At 35.2% G+C, this 20778-nt stretch overlaps 2 protein-coding genes across 2 annotated transcripts; both read left to right on the forward strand.

Annotated features, from left to right (window-relative positions):
- Positions 1 to 2080: 2080 nt before the first annotated feature.
- On the forward strand, positions 2081 to 6908 carry LOC100808161 (protein REPRESSOR OF SILENCING 3). The gene is made up of 4 exons (XM_003547522.4): positions 2081 to 2428; positions 3217 to 3432; positions 4939 to 5349; positions 5480 to 6908. Exons 1-4 carry the CDS (start codon positions 2222 to 2224, stop codon positions 6467 to 6469), a joined length of 1824 nt encoding a protein of 607 aa, XP_003547570.1. The 5' UTR covers positions 2081 to 2221; the 3' UTR covers positions 6470 to 6908.
- A 10951-nt stretch (positions 6909 to 17859) lies between these two features.
- LOC112999599 (uncharacterized) lies at positions 17860 to 20307 on the forward strand. Its single transcript, XM_026125914.1, has 4 exons — positions 17860 to 19131; positions 19270 to 19704; positions 19812 to 19911; positions 20102 to 20307. Exons 1-4 carry the CDS (start codon positions 17860 to 17862, stop codon positions 20305 to 20307), a joined length of 2013 nt encoding a protein of 670 aa, XP_025981699.1.
- Positions 20308 to 20778: the final 471 nt, after the last annotated feature.

Genomic DNA, 20778 nt, shown 5'->3' on the forward strand with positions numbered 1-20778 from the left:
AATTTGTCGCACTTTTTCACATTAAGGGAATATATTTAAATTAATCATCTTCCGAAGACCAATTTGTAATTAAATTGTTTGCATGATTAATTTGTCGCACTTTTTCACATTAAGGGAATATATTTAAATTAATCATCTTCCGAAGACCAATTTGTAATTAAATTGTTTGCATGATTAATTTGTCACTATTACCCTGTAATGAACTATTTATCACTTGATTGACAACTTTGAAATTCAATATTGGTAAAACTACGATAAGTTGTGAACTTGTGATCACACCCTTTTGATTGTTTAGCCATTGCACAATTTAAGACGAAGAATTTTCCAAAATAACAACCAATTGTGGTTGAAAGGTTTTAGTTGTGTCTCACACTCATGTGTTAAGGATGATGAAAGGAATGAAATACATGTAGGAAGTGAAAAATGGAGAGGAAGGAGATGTGTCTGACACAATAGCTGAAGATATTTCGTATTTTGGTTCAGTTTTTTCTTTTTCAAATTTTGAAAATTTTAAACATAGATTAATTATAACCATTTAAGACTTCTGATCGCACCCTTTTGATTGTTTAGCAGTTGCACAATTTAAGACGAAGAATTTGCCAAAATAACAACCAATTGTGGTTGGAAGGTTTTATTTGTGTTTCTCAGTCCTGTGTTAAATGATGAAATGAAAGGATTCAAATACATGCGCGGAATGGAGAGAAATGATATGTGTTCGACAGAATAACTGAAGATATTTTGTTTTTTGGTTTTGTTTTTTCATTTTTAAACATAGATTAATCATAACCATTAAATAACTGAATGATGTAATATCCTTAAAAGGGACATATCATATGAGAATGAACACGTGAGAATGAAAATTGAATGGTTCACACACACACATATGATGACCATGATACCTTTTAGGTGTCTAAACCTTGGGAGTGAAAAGATCTTGGTTATGACTTACAAAAATAATATATATACACACACACACACACACACATATATATATATATATATATATATATATATATATATATATATATATATATATATATATATTATGAAAAATTTTAAATAATTGAAAGAACATAAATAAATTTGCAAATAATATTATTTGCTCCTCAATTATCAATATTTTAATTAAGTTATTGAAATAACCTTTAGTTATTTTATTTATTATTATTATTATTATAATAGATAATTTTATATGAATATTTCAAAATTTTCTTTTGATAATGTCAGCTCGATTAAATAACATTTTTTATTTATTAACTATTTCACTAATTAATTGACTATAATATTAACTAGTTTTGCTTTCACTTTTCAAATCTATTTTTTCAAATAACTTTTATCTCTTCATTTTACAATATTTTTTTATATATAATATGTTATGAACATGCGGACTTTTGTTATATGATAATTTTTTATAAACTTTTTTTTTTTGAAAAAAATTGTCTATTTTTCTATGTTTCAAATTTTGCTATAACTTTGTTAAAAATATGATTGTTTTCTTAATTTGGTTGAAAAAATTATAGATTTTTTTTTTATTTTCATACAAATTTTGTATCGTATAAGAAAATTTAATATTTTTTCGATCTTTTCTCCAAACAAAACTTGTAGAAATTTTTTCTAGTTTTAATTCGGTACTAAAGGGGAATAAAAGTCATAAGAAAAGCTTAAGAAATATTATTAATAAAGTAAAAGATATATTTTGATATTAGAAGAATAATTTGTTATAAAAATAGTAGTTAAAATTTAAATAGTGTAATTAAAAATTGAAATTATCTATAAAATATTATATTTAATTTATATATTATAATTTTAATTATTTTGACCCCTCCAATTTTTTTTAAAGCTCCGGGACTGCATAAAACCTTAACCCAAGTTATTTCATAAAACCGTTTGGTCTGATTTTGATATAAATGGCATGTTCGGTTCAACAAGAGGTTGTTCGAACAAGTGAAACTACCGATTCGTGATTCGTCCGTCAGGTTCAAGCCAACTTTTAAAAGGAGGTTAAAATAGATTTTTAATCATTTATATTTTCGATTATCTTAGTCAAATTAAAAGTATGCAAAGAATAACAATTTATTCTAAAAATTCAAAAAACCATATAAAGGAAAAACGGTGTCGTCAAGCGCCGCTTCTCTGGTGCCAAGTGAAAACAGAGAACCCTATTATTCTCGCCGTTGTTGGAAGCAGAGCATAGAGGTGGATAGTGGTAGTCGTAGTAGGCATGGAGGAGGAAGCGGAAGAAACGAAGAGCGCAGTGAGAATATTCGTCGGAGGATTGGCGGGAGCCGTGAGCGCCGAAGACCTTCGAAGCTTATTCGCGTCTCTGGGCTCCGTCCAATCCGTCCAAACCATCCGAACCAAAGGTCGCAGCTTCGCCTACCTCGACTTCCTATCCGACCCCAAATCCCTCTCCAAGCTCTTCAGCAAGGCAAGCACTAACAATTTCTTTTTTAAGCGAGCTGAATGACGTCGTGTGATTCATGTAGCCGACCTCACCTGATAGGATTAGTATAACTCTAGATAAGGCGTTTACACCTCACAAAGGTAAGGTTTTAAATACGGGTCGCGGTCGCATTGCGGTTTTGTTGCGTTTGTTGGTATTGCGGCAAATCGCGGATAAATGCCGTCGATGCAGTTGCAATTAATAATTAAAAAACCTTGTTGTTGTCCAAATCATGGCCGCGGACCGTTTTTAAAAACCTTGAGGAGAAGTATAAAATGATAGAGATAATTCCCAAAACTTAAGGTACATAATAGTGATATACCAATCGTACCAAGTAGATAGTTGTAACAATGGATGAGAGTCGTATGATTTAGATGTATTGCCTTGTTGTATGTAACTTATTTGTGTATGTATGATATGTTTGTGAATGAATTATGTTTAGGAACATCATTTTCCATTTGACTATGAGTGTACTTGTGTATGCTGAGATGAATATGATATGTGATGATGCATGATGCGTATGTGTATGAGATGTGGATGAAGTGATGCCATGGTAAATTTGTAAGATTTAAAATGTTAAGGGAAGCTAGCCCACACAGGATAGGATTCTTCAAGTGACGTGTTAAGTAAAGCCATGCACATCCTATGTGATCATGTATCATGAATGTGCTGAGCAAAAAAAAAATGTATCATGAATGTGCATAAGTTTTTAAATGGGAGATAAGATTTTGTTGTTTGCAATACCTAATTTTAACTTTCTGTTGATGTGGCAGTATAATGGGTGTCTGTGGAAGGGTGGAAGGCTGAGGCTGGAGAAGGCCAAAGAAGACTATCTTGTGCGTTTGAAGAGAGAATGGGAACAAGGCGCTCTAGATGATGCTACTCAAAAACCACCTGCTGCTGCTATTGAGGAGGAAATTCCCAGCACCGCACACTCTTCCGAGTCAAATACCAAACACCTCAATATTTTCTTTCCCAGATTGAGAAAGGTCACTTATTTAGGTGTTTGTATATCATGTCTTCATTTTTTAGAATATGCATTTTAATCTTGTGGGTTAGTATTGTGATGGTTGGGTATGGTGAGGGTAAGGGTGATGTGTAGGCAAGGCAATAGGATTGGAAGGAGTTAGATTGGTTATCTTTAGGTGCTGTGAATGGTACGTGTGGACCTAGCGATTGAGGTGTTGTGTGTTTTATGGTAAGGGGAAAACTTAGATGCACTTACTTATATGCTTTTGGTGTTGTTCTCTGACCAAAATTGGAGTTTCACCTTGGTAACCTATGCTGACTTTCAATGCAAGTTTTTTGTAGGTTGATTATCGAGGTAAAAATCTAATTCTGAATAGATAACAAAGACCAAAACCATATAAGGAATTGCATCCAAGTTTTCTTCTTATGTTAAATTGAAGGAAGAAACTTTCGTTGAGTTAATATTCAATAACGTGTAGAAAATCAAGATAGGCCTGTTACTGTTAGGATGGGCCCTGTTAGTTCGGCCTTGTAAGTTGAGAGTAGGACTTATAATCTATTAGAATAGGTAAATTAGTGCAGCTCTAATAAATAGTCAGAAAATGAAAGGGAAAGGGAGTTAGTTGGTGAGGATTAGTTTTGGGTGGGAGAAACTAAGCTCTCTAATTCCTGGGGCAGTCATTCTTTTAGATTTTGCCCACATTCATTCTGAATTCAGATACCACACTGGTACGGATTAACAATTAGGGATTCATTCAATAAAAATCTCATTTCATTCTAGTTTCTATCAGAGACAAAGAACAAAGATTTAGGTTTGATTGCATCGCGTATCTGGGTAAATGAAAAATTATTGAGATATCATAGAGCTGAATTTTAGGTCTGAACGAAACCATCACATATGTCTCCCAGAATTTTGGATTAGAGACATAATCCCATAATGATGGAGACAATCTAATAGTGTAAATAAAATAACACCTAAGTAAGATAAACCCAAGCCCAAACACAGCCATACACAAGGGGACATGTGGAAATTACTGCATAGCCCTGGGATGGGACTAAAATATAAAATAATGCCAAAATAAAAATTTCTTATCTTGACTACGATCGATTGTGGAATCAGCCTATAATTGTCAGTAGTGCAGAATGTAGAAAATATTTGCTCTTTAGTTTACACTTTAGATGTGCAAGATCCAACTATGAGGATTTACTTCAATCAACTAATAAATGGTGCTCCCCTCTGTTGCTGCATCCTTAACAAGGAAATACATTATCACCATTTTTTGCACTTGGCAAAATTTGTAGGCACTCATAATGGTAAAATGTTGTTTTATAAGTTGTGTACAATGCATTTTCTGTGCAATGATTTTGATTTTTAAATTGCTTTATTGATTTATTATGTATAAATACATAATCATTCAATTATATAGAATATATTTTTGCCTTTGCATTATTTTTAATTATGTATAAATATATTATTTCTAAATTATTTGACTTGGTTTTTACATGTTACATATAAACCTGTGTAGGTGAAATCCATACCATTCAGTGGAACTGGCAAGCACAAATACAGTTTTCAGAATATTAAAGTTCCTCTACTCCCTGTGCATTTTTGTGATTGTGAGGAGCATTGTAGTCCTTTTGTCCCTGAAAGAGAAAAACTATCTATTGATAGGGCAGCTGATAGTGGTGCAATGAATGATGAAGAGATTAGCATAATGAATGCTGTGATGAACAAGCTATTGGGAAAACAAAAGGTTTCCAATGCCAAGAAACTTGGAGAGGAGAAGGGTTCTTTTGAATCACCTGATGCTTTACATTCTGATGAATGTGAAGATAGTGCAACAGATGAAGATGATCTCATTATCAACGTGGAGACAAAGAAAAATAAAACAGCTTTAACAGGGGACGAGGAACTTCAAAGGATCTTGGAAAACCAGGTTATTTATTTTCTTTTTCTGGGCTGGGGTGGGGGGAGTTTAACAAATTAAGGTCTAAGTGGTAATGTCAATTTCCTTTTATCAAAGAGTAGGTATTCTATTCTATCTAATTGTTCTATTCAATCTTCAGGAATCATGGTTGAATAAGACAAAAATTGCTAAGGAAGAACCCAACAAGAGCATGCCTCCAGTGCAAAAAAGGAGTAATAGCAATCATGACAAGAACAAGAAGAGAAAATCACTTCCCAAATTGGAAGTGTCTACTACCCCTGGAAGCAAGAGTAATATGCAGATGCTTCCAGATGAGGTAGGATCTGGTGCACAGCCTACTGAACTAGAAGATGATTTTGGGGAAAAAGTTTCATGGTCTCAGAAGTCTTCATGGAGAGAACTTCTTGGTGACAAAGGCAATACTTCTTTCAGTGCTTCTCTCATATTGCCAAAGTTGGACTCTGGTGAGAGTCAACAAAGATCTGACGATCAATCCACACCCGTATCTACAAACAAAAAAACTGAAAACATGGAATGGGATGGGCACCTAGGGAGCAAACCTACGAATCCACACGTGATAGAGGAGCTTGTGGAAGCTCAACCTACCAATAAACAAGTGATTGAAGATGTTACCAATAATAAGCATAATGTGGCAGTGGCACCTAATAAGACAGGTCGAGGATCTTCATGGCTGCAAAAACAATCCTGGACACAAATGGTTAGTCAGAATAACAATTCATTTAGTATTTCAAATATTTTGCCTGGCATTACTTTCCCAGAGCCAATGGCCACGGAGCCCATTGTGGAACCTGCCATTTCCAATGATTGTAAGCATAATGGTGTAGCTAAGGATACTGTTAATGAAGTTGTCAGTGATGGGTTTAGCTCAAGGGAGACTATACCAGTAAAGAGTCAGCATACTGGTGCCGATGACATTGCTTCTGCTTCAGTAGTTGAGGAAAAAGTTGAAACAAGTCCAAGAGAAAAATCCTCTGAAAATGTTGAAATAGGCGAAACTTGCTCATTTATGAGAAGTGCTGCATCTTTGAAGGAATGGGCAAAAGCTAAGGCTGCTATGAGTGGATCACTCAAAAGAAAACGTGGTCAGAAGGAAGATCAGAAGGCTTAGATAAGGCGGAAATATGACGGTTGAGCTACATTACCTTTCACATGGTTTGGTGCAGTATCATATCCACTGTCAGTTATTGTTTTCTTAGTGCTAGCAGATGAAAGTGAAAGGTAATGAAGGGAAAACTAATTTCCAGACACTTGGATAAAAGCAAAATGATATTTGCACTGTGGACACCATTGTCCACACTTTTCTTCAGTAAAATCTAATCTGGCTTGGACTGGTCCGATTGAGAGCTGGTCTAAATTGGTTGTTGGATCTGAAATCGTTTGTAACCATTGTGATCCAGTATAACAGGGTCAGTTTTCCTAGTGGACCAATGATTCGACCAGTCGAACTAGTCTGAGTGAATTGGTGACCTGGTGGGTTTCCAAGTGAATTGGTGTATTCTGAATTTTTTGAAAATTTTAAGGTATAGTGTGGACTTTTTAAGTCTGAATTTTAAAGGTATGAATTTTTTAGATTTTTTTTATTTGGTTCATGTGGTTCGACAAGTATATTGAAATTTGTAAGTTTTCTTGTTTTGTTACCCGAAAAGGAAGCAGCGGAAGGATGACGAAAGAAATTACAATAAAGTTAACATTGTTGGTGAAAAATTAATTGTCATAAAATTTATGATGAAAATTTACATGTGTATCTATTCTACGACCATATGGTTTGTGAATCTGTCACGGATCCATATGAATTATGGATCTGTAAAGTTACTAGGGATAATTTTAGAAAAATGGAAAAAGCACAGGATGCACAAGTAATTTGCTCGGTGTACTAAACAATTGCTTGTTGATCTGATATGCCAATTGAAAAGATAATCTTGGATTTTTCAGGGTGTAGAGTATATTTCATTAACCATATCATTTTGATTAGTCATCCAACTCACAGCTGCAAGTTCTTAAGATGAAGAAAAAGAAATGTCGTTTTATTACATTATTTTTGAGTAAATTACAATAACATTTGTGTAATTACATAAGTATTTTTTATTTTTTTTACCTTTACATTCACTCTCTCTTGAAGGAGTTATTAGTGTAAGATTTGAAATAATGTTAAGGGGATTGTAATGTTTTCAAACATGTAAGGGGGTGTTTGCGTAATATTTTTAAACTTAAAGGAGTCAGTGTAGGAAATAAAATCTTTGAGAGTATTGTTGTAGTTTGTAATATTTTTTATATGCATTTCTTATTATGTTTTTTATATGCAATTCTACAGTGTTGTTTTTATTTATTAAGGACATAATTGTCTTATAAAATTTAGTAGAATACCGTATGAATATGTATGCTTACTGGTTACAAAGATAAATTGTCTCATTATCAATGGAAGAGATAATTAACTTCTTGCGAAAGCTATAGGTCTAGTACCATTGCGTAGCACATGTGAGGCAAATCAATACATGATTTTTTTTTCTATCAAACTCAAAAATATCAAAGGTTACCACTTTGACAACTAATCTAATAATAAAATTCTATAACTTATCTGATTTTGGCAATAGCTTCCCATATGAGGGTCCCATGCTCCAAAATCTTCCATGGTTCCACCAATTTCCAATTTCTCTATCTAAGTGTCCGTTCAATTTCTTAAATGACAAATAAACAAAGAGAAAGTTAATTTAATAATTAACTGATATGTTTGCGCCTTGATGCAATAAAACAGATGGAATTTGTACAAACTTTTGCAAATTATAACAGGCCTACAGGAATGAAGAAAATAAGCTAAGTACTTTATACTTGGTGCATTTTTGGTAAAACCAAATACGAAAACTGAGTGATATGAAAATTGTTACTTTACTTATAGTGAATTTCTCTCTCTCTTAATTGCTAAAAAAAGTAACTATATGGTGTGTAAAAAGCAAAATAAAATAAAAGCTAACTAACCAAGTTTTTATTGTGTAGATTATAAGAGTGACATTTGTAAACATAAAAAATAAATTAAATGTAACTCAAATTGCAAAAAACATAAGTTATTTTCATAGATCGAGGGGGTAGAGTTTTCAAAGCGAAAGGAACTAACAGCAACATTGATGCAAGCTCCATTGGAGCTTGTAGGCCTAGGATCTTCTTCATCAATGAATTCCTTTGCTTCTTAGAAGATAAATGGCAGCGGAATGGAGAAGGAAGAGAGAGAGGAGACGCCACTTCAAGGAGAAGATGAGTCTAGAAGAAGCTCACCACCATAGGAGGCCATGGATAAGAGCTTGGAGGAAGAAGGAGATGAATGAAGGGAGAGGGAGAGAAGAGCACGAAATTTTGTGCTCAAAAGGAGCTCTGAAATCTGAAGTTAATATTCAAATGATCAAAGTTGAAAAAAATGCACACACATGACCTCTATTTATAGCCTAAGTGTCACACAAAATTGGAGTGAAATTCAAATTTCACTTGAATTTGAAATTGAATTTGTGGAGCCAAACTTTGGAGCCAAAATTTCACTAATTATGATTAGTGAATTTTAGTTATGGTTCAGCCCACTAATCCAAGATCAATTCCAAGATTCTCCACTAAGTGTGCTTAGGTGTCATGAGGCATGAAAAGCATGAAGGACATGCACAAAGTGTGACTATATGATGTGGCAATGGGGTGTAGTAAGCAAATGCTCACCTCCCCCTCTAAAATTTAATTGGATTGGGCTTCTACCAATTCAATTAAATTTATTTCCAACCACACACATCAAATATCCACTTAGTGCATGTGAAATTACAAAACTACCCCTAATACAAAAACTAGTCTAGGTGCCCTAAAATACAAGGGCTGAAAAACCCTATATTTCTAGGGTACCCTACCTACATTATGGAGCCCTAAATACAAGGCCCACAAATAATGAAACCTTAATCTAATATTTACAAAGATAAGTGGGCTCATACTTAGCCCATGGGCCTGAAATCTACCCTAAGGCTCATAAGAACCCTAGGGCCTTCTCTTGCATCTTTGGCCCAATCTACTTGGAGTTTTCTATCCAATGCCCTTGCGGGGTAGGATTGCATCATTCCCTCCCCCTTGAAAAGGATTTGACCTCAAATCCCGAGGTTCTTGAAACTCTGGGCTTTTTTCCTCAACACCTGTAAAAAGAACAAAAACATATGTATTAGTGGTGTTTAGTATGTTGAAGTAAGGTAAGGTCTGAAAACTCATTTCCTGGGCATCTTCCCATGAAGGAACATGGTTCCTCACCAACTCAATGAGTGGTGCTACAAGCATAGAGAAATATGGGGCAAACCTTTTGTAAAAGTTTGTTAAGTCTTGGAAGCCCCAAATTTTTCTTACACTTGGTGGAGCGGGCCACTCAGGAATGACATTTATTCTCTTAGGGTTCATGGGAACCCCTTGCTCACAATTTAAAAAATTAAGAAAAGCAAAGCAATAGAACATACCTTTTTCTGTATTTTCATGTTGATTATTCCTACCAAAAAGTATGACAAACCTAAGGTGTCCCATATGAGTGACTAAGTTTGTATTGAAACTAAAAATAAGAACAAACCTACCTAATGAGTCCCTATGTACACAAATCATGAAGATGTTGGGTGCACGAGTGATTTTACAAAAGAGTGTTGCACCACCCAAAACATTTATCACACCACCTATTTTAGGGATTTGGTGCCTAATAATACCTATTTTGGGCACCAACAAAGCACAAGGATTTAATCTCTTGCGAACCAAACCCTCATCCAACAACTCCTTTACTTGAGGATTAAACTCAAGCCTAAGAGATGTGGCAATGCTAACAAGTGTCTTTTTACAAAGGAGAAAATGTGGAGGTTGTCTAAGAAGGGAAATTTCTTTAATATTTGTCTTTATTTCAAAATGTCTTTCCTTCTTAGCTAACCTCTTGGAGGAGACACTTACCTCCTTACACTCCTCCTTAACCATTAAAGGTTGTCCTTCTTCTTGGGGGTAGATCTCTTCACTAGATTCTTCCCCTTTTGCTTCTTCACTTTTACTAGAGGAAGGTGAAGTAGTAGCCTCATCTTGGCTACTATAAATGTCTTGGCCCCTCATAATCATGGTTTTCTTGGTGGAGCATTGAGAAGTAATGTGTCCTCTTCCAAGACATTTAAAGCACTTCATGGAGCTAGTCTTCTCTTGCATACTAGCCTTAAGGGGTTGCTTTTCTATTGTCTTCCCCTTATCATCTTTGGGCTTAGAAGGTCCCACCCCTAAGATTCCTTGACCTTGGTCTTTCTTTTGATAAGAGTGAGAGCCATAAGATTTTGAAGTAGACTTCTTTTTAAGTTGTTGCTCTACCCTTATTTCCCAATCTAAATTAGCCTCTACATTGTCCTTCCCATGGAAGTATGGGAGTTTAATGTTAACCTCTTGAGGCTTTCTTTCATTTTCTCTCCTATGGGAGTGAGGTCTAAGATGTGACCTATGCCTTCCTTCATAATAGTCACGAAGTTCTTCACTTAGGCTCTTGCAAGAGTTATGACTACTATAGGAGACATGTTTTTCTCTTTTCATTTCTTTCATTATTTTTCTTCTTTCTTCCTCTCTTATTTTCTCTCTTTCATCTTGACTTATTTCTTCCACTCTTTTTGTACCTTTATCTTTTCTCTCTTGTTTTTCTTTCCACAACTTAAGGGATCTCAACTCATCTAATATCTTATACAAGGGGTCCTTAGGAGTAGAACCCTCACCATTAACACTAGATGAAGAATGAAGACTCATGTTGGTTCCTAAGTTATGGTTCTTTCTTGTTGGGGGTTTGAAAAAAAGTAAAAGAAACTATGGTTGAAACTAGCCAAAATAAACACTAAAAAAGGTGTGAAACATAAGGTAAAAACTAATTGGTAAAAGGAAAGCTATCTAGGCGGTTTGACAATGGAGGTAAAGGAAATAAGCTATGAAAGTAAGCAAGAAATTAAAGTGCAAGAAATGCAAACTAGGCGGATCCTAAGAGTGTTTGGATGACCTCATTTAAGGTTCCCAACAAAACACTCACTATCCTAAGGGAAAATTGCCTAAAATTATTACACACAAATGGAAGTAGGGTGACCTAGCGGAGGCTCCCAACTTACTTCCAATGAAAGGCCTTTTTGTTACAAAATTTGAAAACAAAGCAAATTGCCAATTACAAAATTACAAAGAAAAAAAAGTCCTCAATTGTGGTGGCTATTCTCTCTTTAGTGTTTCACTCAATTTGGAGTGCTTCTTAGTCCAATAGCTCTTAAGGTTGTTGGCCCCTTTCTTCTTGACTCAAATTCTTCAAGATATGGCACCAATCCTCCTTTCCAATTCCCTATATGGCAACTCACAACCAAGGAAACAAAGAGACAAGCAATAACCAAAGACAAAAAAAAAATGAAAAGAAAGCTAAACCAATAGAGTTTTAACAAGACAAATTTTCAAGGATTATTCAACAATTAAAGCAATGAAAAGCACAAAAAAGCAAGCTAGGACTCAAAGAGAAACCTAGAATGGCTCTAGAGTAGAGTAGAAAAACTCAAAAAAATAAAAGACTCAAGAAACCTCTAGTTTTGGCACTTGTTTTCACAATAATTTTCAATTGAAATTTCAGAACTAGGATTGGTATAAAATAGGCACCAATTATAGAACAAATTTTGAGCCAAAACAACAAGTACACTTTCCTTTCACTTTTTTTTTTTTTTTTTCCTGGACACTGATTTTTCTGCCAACTTGTGAGATTTTTCTTATTTTTTCCTTTAATCCAAATCACTTGTTTCTTTTTTTATAATTTTGGTCCAGATGTCTAGAAAATTCAGTAAAAGTTTCAGCTCAAAAAACGTAGTGACCAGTTCCCAGTAATTTATACAAGTTCGTATGTTCAAGCTGCCAGCACCAGCGATTTCAACCTAGAAATCAAGAGTAGTGTTTATGTTGCTTAAGGCTTGGATAGTTACAATTTGTGTTTGCTTATGCTCAATTATCTTGAATAAAACAATTAAAGAGAGCTTAAGACTTATTTTGATTCACAAATCCAGCCACAACTCAGCACCACAACTCAACTTCATCATAGGCATCATGTAGGAAACTTAGAAAGCAAAAAAAAAAAAAAAAGTTCAAGAACAAGACTACTTCTAGGAATTGATTTAGAACATGTTATGAACTAAATAACATGCATGAATTAGACTCAAAATTCAAAAGATAGGCTAAGAATGACAAGAATACATGAACAAATGTATCTAGAATTCAATTAACAAAAAAAAATTCAACACAAACTTAGAACATAATGTGACAATTACTATGACTAAACATGACTCTAAGACAACATGGATTAAGTGATTTACACTTAGATTTTTGTGTTTTTTTTTCTAATCAATATTTTGAAAAAAAAAATTTATATCTAAAGGTTCAGCACAAGAATATTATGAATGAAAATTGATAGAACCTAAAATCAACACAAAAACAAGATTCAAGAGTAGATCTACAAATTTTGAACCATAGAAATGCAAGAACAAGTGTAGATCTAAGATTTAATCGGTTTATTTTTTTTTTAATCTACTCTAAACATCACCAAACCACAAGACAATGAAGGATATACATGGAGAATAAGATGAAGAACAAGGAATTAAAGAGAATTCACCGAACAAAAAGATAGAGGAAGCAAAAGAACATCACCTAGATGAAGATGCTCTTGATACCACATGGTGCAAGCTCCATTGGAGCTTGTAGGCCTAGGATCTTCTTCATCAATGGATTCCTTTGCTTCTTGGAAGATAAATGGCAGCGGAATGGAGAAGGAAGAGAGAGAGGAGACGCCACTTCAAGGAGAAGATGAGTCTAGAAGAAGCTCACCACCATAGGAGGCCATGGATAAGAGCTTGGAGGAAGAAGGAGATGAATGAAGGGAGAGGGAGAGAAGAGCACGAAATTTTGTGCTCAAAAGGAGCTCTGAAATCTGAAGTTAATATTCAAATGATCAAAGTTGAAAAAAATGCACACACATGACCTCTATTTATAGCCTAAGTGTCACACAAAATTGGAGTGAAATTCAAATTTCACTTGAATTTGAAATTGAATTTGTGGAGCCAAACTTTGGAGCCAAAATTTCACTAATTATGATTAGTGAATTTTAGTTATGGTTCAGCCCACTAATCCAAGATCAATTCCAAGATTCTCCACTAAGTGTGCTTAGGTGTCATGAGGCATGAAAAGCATGAAGGACATGCACAAAGTGTGACTATATGATGTGGCAATGGGGTGTAGTAAGCAAATGCTCACCTCCCCCTCTAAAATTTAATTGGATTGGGCTTCTACCAATTCAATTAAATTTATTTCCAACCACACACATCAAATATCCACTTAGTGCATGTGAAATTACAAAACTACCCCTAATACAAAAACTAGTCTAGGTGCCCTAAAATACAAGGGCTGAAAAACCCTATATTTCTAGGGTACCCTACCTACATTATGGAGCCCTAAATACAAGGCCCACAAATAATGAAACCTTAATCTAATATTTACAAAGATAAGTGGGCTCATACTTAGCCCATGGGCCTGAAATCTACCCTAAGGCTCATAAGAACCCTAGGGCCTTCTCTTGCATCTTTGGCCCAATCTACTTGGAGTTTTCTATCCAATGCCCTTGCGGGGTAGGATTGCATCAAACATCATATACACATGTAAATAACTTCCATTAATTTTACCCTTAAAACTTAACCCAACCAGTTTCCTATGCATATAGAGGTGAACTTGGTTAAAAATGATGAAGTGTAACCACGTTTGCGACGTAACACGTTTTTTTAAACAAAAAAGAAAACATATCTAAGAGACAATCAAAACCGATAGAGAGATAAAAAAATATAACTAACAAAGAGATTAAGAAGACCTTAGTCGCACAACAATGATGATTTTCTTTAAAAAAACATTTAAAAGATAAAGGTGGTTACTTAATTTAAGAGAAAACAATATTTTTGAACACAATGATGATACATGAGTAAAGAAAATAATGGTTGAATGTAGAAGAGTATATATCTACACACAAAAAAATGTAGAAGAATAAGCATATGAAAATAAATATAAATTTCATTGATAGAAACATGTTTATAGTAAGATGAACAAATTTGAGTAATTATGTGTTTGTATTGATGAAAAACTCAATGAGAGTATAATCAAGAAAAAAAAAAAAGATGATAAAGTGACAGGTGGAGAAATATTGGACCATCCTACTTACCCGAAGATAAGGGGGAAGTGTTGGAGTGAAAATATGACACCAATGATGCGTCATTGTAACCTCTTTCCACATTACATAATCCCGCAGTTGGTAACCTGTCATATTTGCGTTCAATGTGACGCTCTCTACCCCTCACATATATGTACTAATAATAAAAGAAATAAGAAATCAAAATTAATTAAAAGTTTTTAAAAACACATTTAAATACAAGCCTTTCAAAAAGGGTAAAAGGCTCATATTCACTTTTTTAACATCACAATAAAACTTGTCCAAATAAATAATAAATCATCTCGGCTCAAAACAAGGTCGTCCGATACTTCATGCAATTAGTATAAAAACCTATACCCCAATGTCACATTTTATCAGAACATTGTGTTCCCGTGTCCTCTAGCATGAGGTTCTTCATAGTTATCCATCTAATCATCTGTTCCCACGAACATGAGGTTCGAGATCATCACAGGATCCAAATACAAATACCACGGGGAGTGAGGTATCACATTCCTAGCTAATGGAGAGAAACAAGACAACATGTAAATATACATATCATATGAATAAAAGACAACTTACTTAAGCATAGCTCACGTCATTTCACCACTTTGTCGCGCAACATCACATCACAACACCACACGTCTCATTCATTTTCACAACATTCACGTTGTAACAGCCGTAACTTTAATAAGTAAATAAGAAAATAATAAATTAATACATAAATAAATAAGAAAAAATAAAATAAAAATTATTAGGTCATAAATTCCCACTATATAAGCCAAATGTTAACCTAGAGCAGCTTTTTGGAAAACACATTTTGTTCCTTTCTTCTTTTCTGACGCACAAGAACCCTAACAAAGCAATCAGAGGAGGAGCTCTAGAGAGCACCAGAGACGCCACCATTGCTAACAGAGAACATTTAAGCGACTACCTCGAGGTAAGGGATGAGTTACTCACGCTTGGGGATTAGAATGAACATGTGTAGGGATCCCTAGAGGATCAATTTTTGGGTTATTTTGGGGTGTTTATGAATTTAATTATATTTTCATGTTTAATCGCGGATTGAGTGTGTTTGATGAACCAATTGGTGTTCTGTTGCGAGTTTGTTGCAGAATTGATGTGTTCTGTTGCGAGTTTGTTGTAGGATTGATGTGTTCCTGTGTTAGGTGTGTACCTTAGGAATTAGAATTCTTTATAATTAGCATAAAAATTGTGTGGTGGTGATTTGTTTATACCAGATATGTTGGCCTTTCAATCTTGTTCCTGTGCTAATGTATATTGTGTCCAAATAATTATTTTTTTTACACCGCAGTGTATACGTGTACATATATATTGATACTGTTTCTTTTTTTATAAACTTTATATTTTATTTCACATGGGTGATTTCTTGTCATGAAATTCATAGGTGTAGGGATTGTTGGATAATTGAATTGGCTAAAATCATTTAAAGAAATTAACTAAAGTTGTATTCACATAGTAATTAGGCATTTTCTTGATGTTGACAACTTAGTTAAAATATATTTAAAATATAGGTATACATGTTGTTCATAGAAATCAATATGAGTATATATTTTATTGTTATATATAATTTGTATTTACTTAATAATATATTTGATATTATTGTGATTACTTTATATTAATATATATTTAATACTTTTTATATGTTATATATAACATGTACGTTTACGTTTACGTTAATATATATTTTGTTATATATTTCGAATATAATATACTTATATATATATATATATATATATATATATATATATATATATTATGTGTATTTTATAGTTACTTGTTTATAAGCCTTGAAGTTAAATATTGTATGTTATTATTATTATGATACATTGTTATCTAATTGTTGAGTATATTTTGTAATTAGTTAGAGTGTGAAATGTTAAACTCTAGACATGAAACATGGTTGTGAATGAGTGTGTGATTGATATTTGTAGTGATATTACTTGTCATGTGAGTTATGAGTTATACAGTAACCCGACCAGTGTGTACTTTGAGAGAACTTTTATGCGCAGTGTTAAAGAAAATTGTAGGATTCCTAGTTAGGATCCTGAAGGGTTAAACTATAGCGCAATTTGTTAAATATGTTTGAAATATAAGAGTAAGGTCGTGGGTATTATATAACTCATAAACAGTGTCTGCGTGCAAATAAAAAAAATATTTTAGGGGTTGGACCTGAATCAGGAAGGTGAGGCCCAAACGGATTCTTCGGAGTCTAGGCCTTGGGGGTAAAGATACTCGGTTTGAGTGCTCCTTTAAGCCCATGTTGATCCCATGTGGTTGGGGCATTCTCGCAAAACAGAGTAACCCTGACTGGTCACCTTATGATGTTACTTAGTGAGAGTGACCGAGTATACCCATTGTGTGGTGTGCTTTGTCATGTACTCCTAAGCGCCCCAGTGTTTTTTTTTCACTGACATGGTACCACATTGCATATAGGCTTGAGTCTTAGTATAATTGTTGCATAACGCTTGTGTTTGAATTTCATTGAGTTAACAATTGTGGTTGATGTTATTTTATGGAGTGTGTAAACTTGAATGGGTGTGAATAATGTGTGCGATTTTGTGCAGTAATGTTATTTATATAAATTCAGCTTTAAGTATTATATGTTTCACATGCTCTAATGTTTTATTATATACGAATGTGATAACTCACTCCCGGTGTGTGTTTGTGTTTGGGCTGATTGCCACTTTGTTTCAGGTGAGCCTTCATATGATGAGTCACATACTAGAGATGGAGAGACTTAGTCTGTGATAGGGATTATGATTTACTGAATGATATAATTGTGTTATACTTTTCTACTTCAGTTTCTTTTTATTATTTATTTAGAGTGGACGGCCTTGTTTTGAGCCGGGATAATCTTATCTTTTATTAAAAAAAAAAAAAATTCTATTATGTTTTCACTAAGTGGATGTGAACCTTTATCCTTTTGAATTGATTAAATTAAATGTGTTTAAAAAGAAAAATTATTAATTAATGTTGCATTTTTTTTTCTTCTTTTATTATTATGTGTTTATAATCTTTTAAATAAATTTTGTATGATTTATTTAATTAGTTAGTTATAATTGTAAGGGTAGAGGGTGTCACATTTAGTGGTATCAGAGCCTGGTTGAACCTTTCGGTCATGTGTGTTATGAGCTTTCTGTGTTTCCTTGTGTACTCTGATGTGTTGTGTTTGTTTTGTTTGATTAGAGGTGTACTCTATTGTGTTGGTATATTTTTATTTTATTTTTTTTCTTCAAAGTTTTGTTTCTTGCGTGACATAGGAAGTAATGGCTGCGAGAAATGAGCGAGAACGACTTCTTACCGAGGCCTTGAACAACTTGGCGCAAGTTATGGCCAATCAGGGAGGCGGTGGAGGAGCAACTATGTACCATGGGTTAGATCGCTTTCAGAGGAACAACCCACCTACTTTCAAAGGGGGTTATGATCCTGAGGGTGCTGAGGCTTGGCTAAGGGAGATTGAGAAGATCTTCCGGGTGATGGAGTGTCAGGACCATCAGAAGGTGTTGTTTGCTACTCACATGCTAGCAGATGAGGCGGAGTACTGGTGGGAGAACACTCGCCCACGTTTAGAGGGAGCAGGTGGTGTTGTTGTCCAATGGGAGACTTTCAGACAAACTTTTCTGGAGAAGTATTTTCCAGAAGATGTGAAGAATAGGAAGGAGATGGAGTTTCTCGAGCTGAAACAGGAAAGTATGACGGTGGCAGAGTATGCGGCGAGGTTTGAGAACCTTGTAAGGTATTTTCCTCATTATCAGGGGGAAGCTGGGGAGAGGTCCAAATGCGTGAAATTTGTCAATGGCCTTCGACCAGAAGTAAAAATGATGGTAAATTATCACGGTATTCATAACTTTGCACAGTTGACCAACATGTGTAGAATCTTTGATGAAGATCAGCGGGAGAAGACTGCTTTTTACAGGAATGCCAATGCTAGTCATGGGAAAGATAAGAAGCCTGTGACTCACAATCGTGCTAAGCCATATTCTGCCCCTCCCGGGAAATATGGAAACCATTCTAGAGGACAGAGGACTAGTGGAGGACTTCAACCAGTTGGTGGGAGTTCTCAGCCAATTAACAGGGTGTCTCAGTCTGCGGGTAGAAGTAGTGGTGGTAGTGGTGCTCCTGCTATTGTTACTACACCACTCAGGTGTGGGAAGTGTGGTCGGCTTGGGCATATTGCACGTGAGTGCACAGATAGAGAGGTGACTTGTTTTAACTGCCAAGGTAAGGGCCACCTCAATACCAGTTGCCCATATCCGAGGAGGGAGAAGAGGAGTGGAAGTCTGAATAATCAGAGTGGACGACCAAGGACCACAGGGAGAGTGTTTGCTCTTAGTGGTGCTGATGCCGCACAGTCTGATGAACTCATCCAAGGTATGTGTTTCATAAGTCAAGTTCCCTTGGTTGTATTGTATGATTCAGGTGCGACCCATTCATTTATTTCTCGTGTCTGTGTTGAAAAACTTGCCTTGCCTGTGTCTTCCTTGAAATTTGACTTGATTGTGAATACACCTACTAGTGGGTCTGTTTTAACTTCTGATGTGTGTTTGCAATGTCCTGTCTTAATTTCTGATAGACAATTTCTTATTGACTTAGTTGTTCTACCTTTGAGTCAGATTGATGTTATTCTTGGTATGGACTGGTTATCTTCCAATCATGTCTTATTAAATTGTTTTCAGAAATCTGTTGTCTTTCCTGAGTCTGGTGTGAGTGAAGGTGATATGTTTTTGTCTGCTAACCAAGTTGAGGCATCTTTAAGGGAGGATGCACATGTATACATGATCTTAGCTAGTATGAGTGTTGAGACCAAAACCCCTGTGAGTGATATACCATTGGTGAGAGAGTTTCCAGAGGTGTTTGAGGAGGTGTCAGGATTACCACCTGAGAGAGAGGTCGAGTTCTCGATAGACCTAGTGCCCGGTACTGGACCCATATCCATAGCACCTTATAGGATGTCCCCTGTGGAGTTGGGTGAGCTTAAGAAACAGTTAGAGGAACTTTTAGAGAAACAATTTGTGAGGCCTAGTGTGTCACCCTGGGGAGCACCGGTGTTGTTAGTTAAGAAGAAGGATGGGACCATGAGGCTATGTGTAGATTATCATCAGTTGAATAAGGTAACCATTAAGAATAGGTACCCTTTGCCTAGGATAGATGACTTGATGGACCAATTAGTAGGGCTTGTGTGTTCAGTAAGATAGATCTTAGGTCAGGTTACCACCAGATTAGAGTGAAGCCTGAAGATGTTCCGAAGACTGCCTTTAGGACCCGTTACGGTCATTATGAGTACTTGGTTATGCCTTTTGGTGTGACCAACGCCCCTGGTGTGTTCATGGATTATATGAATAGGATCTTTCACCCCTACCTAGATAGTTTTGTAGTGGTCTTCATAGATGATATCTTAGTGTATTCTAAGACGAGAGAGGAACATGAGGAGCATTTGAGAGTTGTGTTGCAAACCCTTAAAGACAATAGACATTTATGCTAAGTTGTCCAAGTGTGATTTTTGGCTAGAGGAGGTGAGCTTCTTAGGGCACGTTATATCTAAGGGAGGGATAGCGGTAGGTCCTTCCAAGGTAGAGGCAGTGATGAGTTGGGAGAGTCCTAAGTCAGTGTTTGAGATTAGGAGCTTTCTTGGCTTAGCAGGATACTACCGTAGATTCATAGAGGGTTTTTCTAAGCTAGCCTTACCTTTGACTAAGCTTACTCGTTGTCCTTAAAGGGTCTTATAGTCATGTGATTGTACAATTCATAGCTCATAACTCAATGCACACAACATCTCAATGCACATAATATGTCAATGCACATATGCTCAATTTATCACATACACTCGATCTCAATCACAATGGTATAATCTCAATTTAACATATTATCACACCTCATGAATCATATACTCTTAACCTATTAACTATGCAAAACACACGACTCTTCAATGTTAATTCGAGTGGCCTCAGAATAATTAAGAAGGGGGGGGTTGAATTAATTATTCCTAGAACTATACCAATTAAAAATTACTCTTTTAAGGCTTTTACTAAATTGTTAAGAGAAAGAGGAGTAGAAGAGAAACTTAACAGAAAGTAAAAGCGGAAATTAAATGCACAACGGAAAGTAAAAGAGTAGGGAAGAAGGAAACAAACACACAAGGATTTTTATATTGGTTCAGCACAAACCCGTGCCTACCTCCAGTCCCC

The sequence above is a fragment of the Glycine max genome, chromosome 15 (genome assembly GCF_000004515.6).
Source record: "Glycine max cultivar Williams 82 chromosome 15, Glycine_max_v4.0, whole genome shotgun sequence".
Taxonomy (NCBI): domain Eukaryota; kingdom Viridiplantae; phylum Streptophyta; class Magnoliopsida; order Fabales; family Fabaceae; genus Glycine; species Glycine max.

What these genes read in the sequence shown, in the direction of transcription:
- LOC100808161 (XM_003547522.4), top strand. Translation starts at nt 2,222, where the DNA reads ATGGAGGAGGAAGCGGAAGAAACGAAGAGCGCAGTGAGAATATTCGTC. An exon ending in TCTTTCCCAGATTGAGAAAG is followed by an intron (nt 3,433 to 4,938) that starts GTCACTTATTTA and finishes AAACCTGTGTAG; the next exon opens with GTGAAATCCATACCATTCAG. An exon ending in AAAGGATCTTGGAAAACCAG is followed by an intron (nt 5,350 to 5,479) that starts GTTATTTATTTT and finishes TTCAATCTTCAG; the next exon opens with GAATCATGGTTGAATAAGAC.
- LOC112999599 (XM_026125914.1), top strand. Translation starts at nt 17,860, where the DNA reads ATGGCTGCGAGAAATGAGCGAGAACGACTTCTTACCGAGGCCTTGAAC. An exon ending in ATTATCATCAGTTGAATAAG is followed by an intron (nt 19,705 to 19,811) that starts GTAACCATTAAG and finishes GGTTACCACCAG; the next exon opens with ATTAGAGTGAAGCCTGAAGA. An exon ending in TGGTGTGACCAACGCCCCTG is followed by an intron (nt 19,912 to 20,101) that starts GTGTGTTCATGG and finishes ATTTTTGGCTAG; the next exon opens with AGGAGGTGAGCTTCTTAGGG.